The 9,395-nt window shown below is 34.6% G+C and overlaps 4 protein-coding genes across 4 annotated transcripts; 1 reads left to right on the forward strand and 3 right to left on the reverse strand.

Moving 5' to 3' along the window:
• Nucleotides 1-95: 95 nt before the first annotated feature.
• On the reverse strand, nucleotides 96-533 carry RO3G_02625 (uncharacterized protein; the record flags this gene model as incomplete). Its single annotated transcript, XM_067657216.1, has 3 exons — nucleotides 96-350; nucleotides 399-460; nucleotides 521-533. The coding sequence occupies 3 exons, from the start codon at nucleotides 531-533 to the stop codon at nucleotides 96-98; spliced, it is 330 nt and encodes a 109-aa protein (XP_067513317.1).
• Nucleotides 534-1,741: 1,208 nt separating this feature from the next.
• On the reverse strand, nucleotides 1,742-2,819 carry RO3G_02626 (uncharacterized protein; the record flags this gene model as incomplete). Its single annotated transcript, XM_067657217.1, has 2 exons — nucleotides 1,742-2,521; nucleotides 2,577-2,819. 2 exons carry the CDS (start codon nucleotides 2,817-2,819, stop codon nucleotides 1,742-1,744), a joined length of 1,023 nt encoding a protein of 340 aa, XP_067513318.1.
• Nucleotides 2,820-5,679: 2,860 nt separating this feature from the next.
• On the forward strand, nucleotides 5,680-6,484 carry RO3G_02627 (uncharacterized protein; the record flags this gene model as incomplete). The annotated part of the gene is made up of 4 exons (XM_067657218.1): nucleotides 5,680-5,710; nucleotides 5,760-5,852; nucleotides 5,908-6,125; nucleotides 6,173-6,484. The coding sequence occupies 4 exons, from the start codon at nucleotides 5,680-5,682 to the stop codon at nucleotides 6,482-6,484; spliced, it is 654 nt and encodes a 217-aa protein (XP_067513319.1).
• Nucleotides 6,485-6,843: 359 nt separating this feature from the next.
• On the reverse strand, nucleotides 6,844-8,491 carry RO3G_02628 (uncharacterized protein; the record flags this gene model as incomplete). The annotated part of the gene is made up of 6 exons (XM_067657219.1): nucleotides 6,844-7,084; nucleotides 7,134-7,354; nucleotides 7,401-7,518; nucleotides 7,566-8,093; nucleotides 8,153-8,363; nucleotides 8,488-8,491. 6 exons carry the CDS (start codon nucleotides 8,489-8,491, stop codon nucleotides 6,844-6,846), a joined length of 1,323 nt encoding a protein of 440 aa, XP_067513320.1.
• Between the last annotated feature and the right edge of the window lie 904 nt (nucleotides 8,492-9,395).

Here is a 9,395-nt window from a genome sequence, read left to right on the forward strand (position 1 = left end):
AATACGATGCTCATTATTGAAAACTTTTATAAATTGCACTTTTAATTTCATTGTATATTCATAAAAAGATAAACGCGTCTTTTGCTTTTATACAATTAATTTTCATGCCAACATGAGTTATCATTAAACAAATCACTCCAACCTCTTTCTAATGCTTCTGTATAATCTTTTTCATCTTCTTCAATATAATCATTAAATAAAGATGTGTCTAAGGATTCATCTTCATCAGTTGTAAATGGATCATACATCATTACATCTTCTTGTTCTTTTGTAATAGTATGTGTGTCATTATTATCATTTGTTAATATATTATATCTTTCTTTATGAAATCGCTTTGTGGTGTGAAGAGACTAATGATGATATGAGTACCCAAAAAATATGGTTTTATATGTGCACACCTCTTCATGATCATCCTCTCCTCTTGATTTACGTTTTAATGAATATGTGTTATTATTTACAACTATTATTAATAACAATTAATAAAACATAATATAAGTCATTAAATTATTATTTACTTTACTGCAATGTTCCATGATATTTTTTAAAAAAAAATAAAAATAAAAAATAATCAAAATAAAATGCATTTTGTAAGCAAAATAACACAGTCACATCCTATCGGTGTGCATCGCGCTTCCCTTTTATGAAAATGCGAATCTTTACACAAAAGAATCTTCTTTTTTGTGATACAAAAAAAAGTAATACACATGAAACCACCGTTGATCAATTAATGTGGCTATGAAAAAGAAGAGGATCAATTAGATAAAAAGGAATGTATCACACAATTATTTTTTTGGGAAAAAAGGGGAATAAGCCTTCAACTAAAAATAAAGTTATATCAAAAAAGTAAAGGGGGCGTAAAAAGTAACTGATCATTTAAAGTAATTTATTCATTTTAGGGGTCACTTTGGATACATTTATAAGCCATTCTACTTTCTCTTTCTTCTTCTTCTTCAATAATATGAATACACATTTGCCTATTACTAATTGGTTGTCTAAATTAACATCGTTACCCTTTGGAAGAACACGTTGGATATCTCGATTTTTTGTATTATTAGACAATGAAATTTATGTTTACAAAGACGAGGTAATCTAACAATAAAATACAATGAATACTCTTACTAATGTTGACTCATTAGTTGACTGAACGTCCTTTACAAATTTTAAGTTTAAATCAAGTACGCAAAGTATTTTCAATATCAATTCAAGGACATCCTTATTGTTTACAATTAGAAAGAACAGAAGAAGATAAACCATGGATTATTCAATGTCAATCTGAGTTAGAAATGAACAAGTGGATTGATGCAATTCAATATAGACTATTGAATCGTTATCCTAAATGTAAGACTGAATCCATTGTTTGTATTGATGAAAACAGCATCTCAGCGGATATTTATCGTTTACCCACACAGCCACTTCGATGTATGAATGCTACAAATGAACTCACTTTACTTCAAAGAAGAAACAAACAATTAGCACCCATTAATACACAGCAACAAGAATCGCAGCTAATGACAGTATCACCTGTCTCTTCTACATGTACACTCATTCCTTCTCCTACAGGTGCAGTCATCGGTGCCCCAGATTATCATAAACAGTTAATGAAAAAACAATTAATTATTATTTCACCGCCATTAATCAAACAAAAAAATTATTCTAATCAAGAGGATGATGAACTATCGCCCACCTACTTAATTTATAAATCAAAATTTAATCTTCATCAATAAATATACACAAGCATTCATTAAGGTAAAGCCAAATCATCAAGGCTTAATCCTTCTCCACCTGGCTTTTGTCTCAAGTCATTAATGTCCAGTAAACTTTCTTTTTCTGCATACAATGTCTTGTAGGCTGTCTTTATAGTCACCTCAGACACTCCAGCTACATGTGCAATCTCTCTTGTTGCCTTGGGTTGACGATAAAGATAGGATACAAGATAGATACAGGCAGCTGCTACTGAAATAGGTGATTTACCAGCAAGTGTACCTAATTCTTTAACCCGCTTCACTAAATCAATGCCTGCCTTTTGTACATAATTAGCCAACTGAAGATTAGAACAAAAACGAAGCATCAAATCCTCAGAGTTCATAATTGTCGTATTTGTTTGAAGCTTCAATTGCAAAGACTTGCAGCATCTACCAATCTCTTTCTTAGGTACTCTTGTCAGTGCACAAATTTCTCTAAACGTACGCCCCACTTTTTCTTGTCGACAGGCAATAAAGATACAAGCGGCAATGATCGCATCACTTGATTTACCTCGCAGCAACTTTTCATCCTCGACTCGTTTATACAACTGTTTCGCTGTATCACTCACAATTTTAGAAAGAGAAATTGAATCGCACATGGCACCAATTTCTTTATAGGCTTGAACAAGGTTACGTTCTCCCTTGATAGCCGTTGCTCTTCCATGAACCTTATTTAAATCTTTTGCTGCACCCGTTCCACCGTCTCTTCTTGAAATGACTGTATCTAGTTGATTACCATCCAATAGTGGATTGGCAGCAGCACCTACACGAGAAGGATCCTATCAGGCATTACATAAACAAAAGAAACGCTTGATAAATTATTAAAATATTTACATCGCCTTCGTCATTTGCAAACGTTCGCCATTCAGATCGGGTATCAATAATACGGTCACCGAGAACAAGTCCACAATCACCACATACCAAATCACCAGACGCAAATTCTTCAACAATATGGGGTGGTACTATTTTGCAATCTGGACACATCAAGTTAATATTGAGATTAGCTTGAAAAGGTTTGGGTTTCCCTTCATCTTTGTTTTGTTGTTCACGTAATGGAAAAGGAATGCTGGATGCCATGTTAGTTTATGCAAAAATAAAGAAAGAAAAAAATGTAGATGAGGACGTAAAGAAAAAAGAAAAGAAAAAGAAAAAGAAAAATATAGAAAAAATATTTTTGCTTTGAAAAGCTTTGAAAAATGTATGTCGGTGGGCTGGCTTATTTTTAACGATAGTATGGCATTGTCACCTTTTTTTTTGCAACAGACAGAATCTTTATAATCTGCTTTGTGTAGTCTGATTAATAATAATCTTTTTATCAAGACATGAACAACAAAATTACATTTGACTGAAGCCTGCAATTCGAATAAATATGTTTACCACTTGACGAAAAAGAAATCACAAGCATGATTAATTTCTCATGTAGCTAATCAATTTGAATCCTGCCCATAATGAGCTTTATTTAACTCATATAGATCACTACTCCAAGGATCTTTATTTGAAACATTACTTGAATTTGAAAAAACATTTTTTAAAAAAAGATGGCGATTTTCACTGATTTCTACATAACCACACAACTAATAGTTCTTTTCTCTCTTGCTCTCAATCTCACTTTTTCTTTGTTAATTATCAATATATTTTACGCTTCTCTACGTTATTAAATTCTTTTTATCAGCATTAATAGAATACCAAATTTCAAGCCAGCATGTTCTTAGTGCAAGAAATAACAGGTTTGTTCATATCCTATTTCAAAAAAAGGGAATATGTACAGCCATTCCAACGCCAAAAGGCGGGTTTTAAAAATCAAAAGGCGGTCAATACTTGCTCCCAATCACCTCCATGCGTTTGTACAGCATTCTATGAACGTTTTTGAAAAGTGCTTAAATGAGGAACATATTTAAATCAGCATTTAATAAATAAAGAATGTTAAAGATATCGAACTTCAGGGAAAAGAAACTCGTCCTTTGAGAGAGTAAAGACCACCCTTTGAGCAAGTATTGACCGCCCTTTGCCGTAATAATATTATTAAAAATTTATAAACACCGCAGCCGGATTTGTTTTTATTTCCGGCAAAATATCTGTGACTACTACTATTTTAGCCAATGAAAAAATTCAGCAAAATTACAATCCGGTCCGAAAACTGTATGTAATTTTACCCATAACTTTTTCTAAAAAATCTCTCGATGGTGTTATAAAGATTTGAAAATCGTTTCAGAATTGACACGCTCATTGAGCCTCTGTCACTTATTAAAATTGGAACGATACAGAGAAGATTAGCATGGCCCCTGCACAAGGATGACACTAAATCTCTGAGAAGGAAGCTCTACGGAGCAACATTTTTTTTTATATGTTTCCTTTCAATCAAGTTAAAGATTTTGTTTTGTTCAATAATGAAGATGGTGTTATTGCTGTAATCAAGGTTTAAGCAGTAATCCTGCCTAAAATACTTTTTAAATCAGTAACCTTTCTTTTACAAACAACATTTTCTTATTTTTTATATCCTTTTTGTTTTTATTTTTTTTTTATACAACAAACTTAATTTTGGTTTTACTAACTTTACTTTTGAAATATTCTTTATCCAAATAAACCTGAAGTACTTTTTCTTTTGTTAAAACTCTTTGATCCTTACCTTATCATACAAGCAAGTCATGCTCCTTGAGTCCAATAATCTTCATTGTATCTTCTGTTTATTTTAAAATGGGTCTGCTCAGCTTAACAAGATCTGGGGTCACTTGCAACAAGCGAATTCCCTTGCCCTCAACACCTTCCATACTCAAACCCTATCAAAAACTCCTATCTCGAGGCCTACAAACCAAACTAAATTACGAAATTTACAATACATTGCAGACGATTATTAAGAAATCGCTATTGCGTCTTCCAGAAAGTAACAAGTAAAAAGCAAGAAAGGAACAAGAGAACGACAAGGCCTAAAAAAAAAGGGGGGGGGGACACAGAGAAAGAAGAGAATAACTGTTTACGTTCACAACTTTGCTAGCTTACTACCACAACTTAATAAGTAAGGAAACCTGATGGGCTTTACTTTTGTGGGTGATCAATAGGAGACAGACTAAGAATTTCCTTTTAGTCAGTGTTGTTCATATTGTTATGACATTCAAGGTCAAGGCAGCGAAATTCAAATCGTTACAGTACATAACGAACTCTTTACAGCACGGTGACCATAGCAGCAGGTAAATAGGTTACACGAACTATTTTGAAAAGTCATTTTTGACTCAAAGTCAATAAATGAAAAATGTCAAAAAAACAGCTCACTTTAAAAAATAGTATCCATTCAGTCAAATTCTTTTATATTTTACTGAATAAACATGGTTCATTTTATTTTAAGCGTTTCAAAACTCTTTTATATAAATGTAGCTCTTGTAGTACGGTATATCACAGCATAATAATAAAAAGACATCTAAAATAGATGGATTCCGTTGCCTGTGAGGATTGCATGAGAACACCATAACGTGTTCTTATCCTTTATGGAAAAGATGGATTGTATATAATACTTTGTGTGATAATCTTTTACTATTCTTCATTGTATGCATTTTTGTCTCATTCTTTCACCATCTCAAACTATGTCAACTTTCTCCTATCGATTGTTATCAAAATCTCACGACTTTCCAAAGTGTGTTTAATAAATAGACATCAAATGACTACGCATAAAAAATAAATGTATTTTTTTTTTTTTTTTGCATAAATTAGCTATTCAAACGAAATGATTGCACCATTCTTTTGTATGCGATAAATAAATGAAATGACGTGCTTGTTTCGTGCTATAATGAAATATGCAAAACGCTTTATCTTTTGAAAAAAAGAGGACAAGCTATGTAGGTGTACTGTTGCATTTCGAAACAAGGTTCGGTTATTAAAAAAATTTCTTATAAAAAATTCTATTTCTTTTTTTTTTTTTTCGCTTCCTTTTTTTTAGAAATAATAAATGACACTTCGACTTGGTGATACTGCTCCTGGTAAGAAATAGAGGATAAAATAATAAACTCAATTAATCATTTAAAATAGATTTTGAAGCAAAGACTACAAAGGGTGATATCAGATTTCACGAATTTATTGGTGATAGCTGGACAATTCTTTTCTCTCATCCTGCTGATTTTAGTAAAAAGAATAGAAATCATCTGGTTTGAAAATTAACCTTTTTCCTATTGTAAAGCCCCTGTGTGTACAACCGAACTTGGGCTTGTGGCTGCCCTTCAAGATGAGTGGGATGCTCGCAACGTAAAAGTGATTGGTCTTTCTGCTAATGGTCTTGAAGAACATGAAAAATGGATTGCAGATATCAATGAAGTGAGTCAAGTCCAGCTTAATTTCCCTCTGATTGCTGATGCGGATCGTAAAGTGTCTGCTCTTTATGACATGTTGGATCATCAGGTAATAAAGAATAAGCTAGTAAAGAAGAGAAACTGATGATGATGAAGGATGCTACTAATGTGGATGCAAAAGGCATCGCGTTCACTATTCGTTCAGTTTTCATCATCGATCCCAAAAAGACCATACGATTGATCCTCACTTATCCTGCATCCACTGGCCGTAACTTTGATGAGATCTTGCGTGTGGTGGATTCTCTTCAATTGGGCGATAAGTATCGAGTGACAACACCTGGTAACTGGAAAAAAGGAGATGATGTCATTGTTCATCCCTCTGTTTCAAATGAACTCGCTCAAGAATTATTCCCAAAGGGTGTTAAAGTCATCAAACCCTATTTACGTCTAACTCCTTCTCCTTTTTAATAAATCATATTTACAAATTTTTTATTTACAAGTTGAAGTGGATTTTACATTGGATGATTCAATAGAATCTCGATTGCTGTGTGTTGATCTTATTTCTTGTACTGATGATCCTCTATGACTATTGCTGTTATGAACAGATGACGGTGGACTAGGTGGTACTGTCCATTCGATCGGTAAATTAAATGTGTCTTGTTTTGCTAATCTTTCGCGTTGTTGCTGATGTTTAATATGTTCTAATTGAATTAATGCCTCTGCTGCAGTAACAGGATGATGTGCATCTGCTCTTTTATCTACAAGTGCACCACTAAATATCAATTGGATCTCTTCCAGTGAACGTCCCTAGAGATGATTAGCAATCATCAGATAATAATCTTGATTACCTTTGTTTCAGGATAAAATAAATGAACTGTGATGGACATAAGGAGGCACATACAAGTAAAGAACAAGTAGGTTTTCCACCCAATGTCTGCAAACATGACTGGTGTAACCAGTGAAATCAACAAGCTAAACAGGTAGCTACAGGAAGTAGTAACACCCATCGCATTGGCTCGTAACATTTGAGGATAAATTTCTGCTGGATAAAGCCATCCGATAGGTCCCCTGATGAGTTGGTAAGTAGGATATAAAACGACATGAAACATTCATTTACCAACTCAGAGCAAATATAATAATAAATAAACAAAGCAAGACAATGATCACATACGTCGCCTTTGGATTCTGAGCACTTGCGTCAAGATCAATGCTATCACTTAAGGTGGTCGTAATCAAGTTTTGATCAAATAGAGCAGATACAACCGTAAGCAAGATCATACAGATAGCCATCCCCAGACCACCAGATACCAATATCTTTCTTCTGCCCCATTTATCAATCTATTCATTTCATGTTGGCTCATGTTACAAATCAATTGAAACTTACATAAAACATCACGAATAAAGTAGCCACAAAATTAACTAACCCACCGATACCATTACCCAACAAAGCTAAATAAGTTCCTGTCACCCCCGCACTTTGAAGTATATAAGGAAAATAAAACCTAATAAACAATTGAGTATTCCTATCTATCCCATCCATCCATCCTACAGTATCGCATTGGCTCCAGCCAATTGGGTGAACACATGTATTCCGACACCGAGCAAGGTCCTTTTGCGATTATTGTCATTTCCTTTTGATACCAAACTCAAGAATCGATGCTTATAAGCCATCCGATCAAACGAGAGATCCTGAAGGATGCTGGTGAATTCCATTCGAACATCGCAAGACCTGAGCCGACTCAAGATCTCATAGGCTTCCTTTTCTCGAGATTGATAGATCAACCAACGAGGGCTTTCTGGAATAAAATAGATGGACAAGAGCAAGAGGACACCGGGGACAATTTGAATACCGAGTGGGATCTTCCAGGATATTTCCCCTTCAATAGGATAGGTTGCATAACCCAACCAAAAGGCAATACAAAATCCAAGTGTGACAAAGATTTGATAGATCGTGATCAGTCTTCCTCGATTCTTTGGTCTGGCTATTTCACTTTGATCTGGTAACGATGCTTTAGAGCACAAGAAAGGATGTATGGGTCGGATTGACTTACATAGTGGAACGAGCATGCTCAAGATACTATAATAAAAGGGGATGGATGTGTATATGAGCTGAAAGGATTTATTCTGTACGCTTACCCAGTCGATAAACCAGTAACGATCCGTCCTGCAAAAAAGGAAGCTTGAGTATGACCCGCGATCTGGACAATACCACCGATGGTGTGTATGATGGATGCGATCATAAAGAAAAACCGTCTGCCCAATCCATCTGCTATAAATCCTGATACGAACGATGCGATGAAGGAAGCAGCGAGTGAGACTGCGATAATCGCATAGCCCGCAGGACGATCTGAATAGAGTCCATATTTCCTTTCAAAGGAAGGATAGACGAGAATAGAGGTAAGGATACCACTGTCATAACTAGTATTCTGTTATTATCATCTGTGTATCATCCTCTCATGGTTGTATTTTACCCATACTATGACAGATAATTAATAAACAATCATAAAAGCACATTGTATTCATTACCATAAATCCACCTAGTGACACAAGACTAACGACATCTATTAGTTACACCTAATCTAATCTCTTTCTTTACTCACCAACATAAAACATAAATATTATATCGAATATTATATCGAGAACCAAATAAAGACCTCATCAAGTGAGAGTGGGAAAAAAAAAAAAAAAAAAAAAAAAAGAATGGCGAAATACTTTTTTTTTAATAATCTTCACACTCTTTCTATTCGTTAATTTTAAAAAAGAGAGAGAGAGAAAAAAAAAAAAAAAGAGAGAGAAAGAGAGAGAGAGAGAGCTAGAGAGGGTGTTATAGGCTTGTTTAATCACTAGGGGCTGCATGACATAAGTGGTTTCACAGCCACTTTATTTAGCAGGAAAAAAAAATATAACTTTTCAACGCGCTTTTTTTTTCTATGAAAGATTTCAATTGTATATTACAAAAGTATTAATAAACAGGAAACCATCTCCATCCTTTATTAAACAGGTTATTCATCAACTAAAATAATACGATTCAGCCATCGATCCACACATTTTATTTTTACCTTGAGTCTAAGCATAGTATCCTTATGCACCTTGTATCGATCTGGTATAAGCCAATCTGGTATGATCTCTTCCGTCTCATCCACACTCTCTGTCCCTTCTCTCTGTCTTTGTTCTCTTAATTCCTGATTTCGCTGCATCCTCAGTTCCTGCTGCGGTGTAGGATCTGTATGGATCCAGTGATCCATGCTATCCAGATACACTCTGAATTGTTCCCCTGCCAAATACACCATCCGACACATCTCCTCCACGTCCACCGGCCGTCCAGCAGCCAAACAGAGTACCAATAAATCCTGAGCGTTTCCTGTCACCAGTGCCTCTC

The sequence above is a fragment of the Rhizopus delemar genome, genomic scaffold (genome assembly GCF_000149305.1).
Source record: "Rhizopus delemar RA 99-880 supercont3.2 genomic scaffold, whole genome shotgun sequence".
NCBI lineage: Eukaryota > Fungi > Mucoromycota > Mucoromycetes > Mucorales > Rhizopodaceae > Rhizopus > Rhizopus delemar.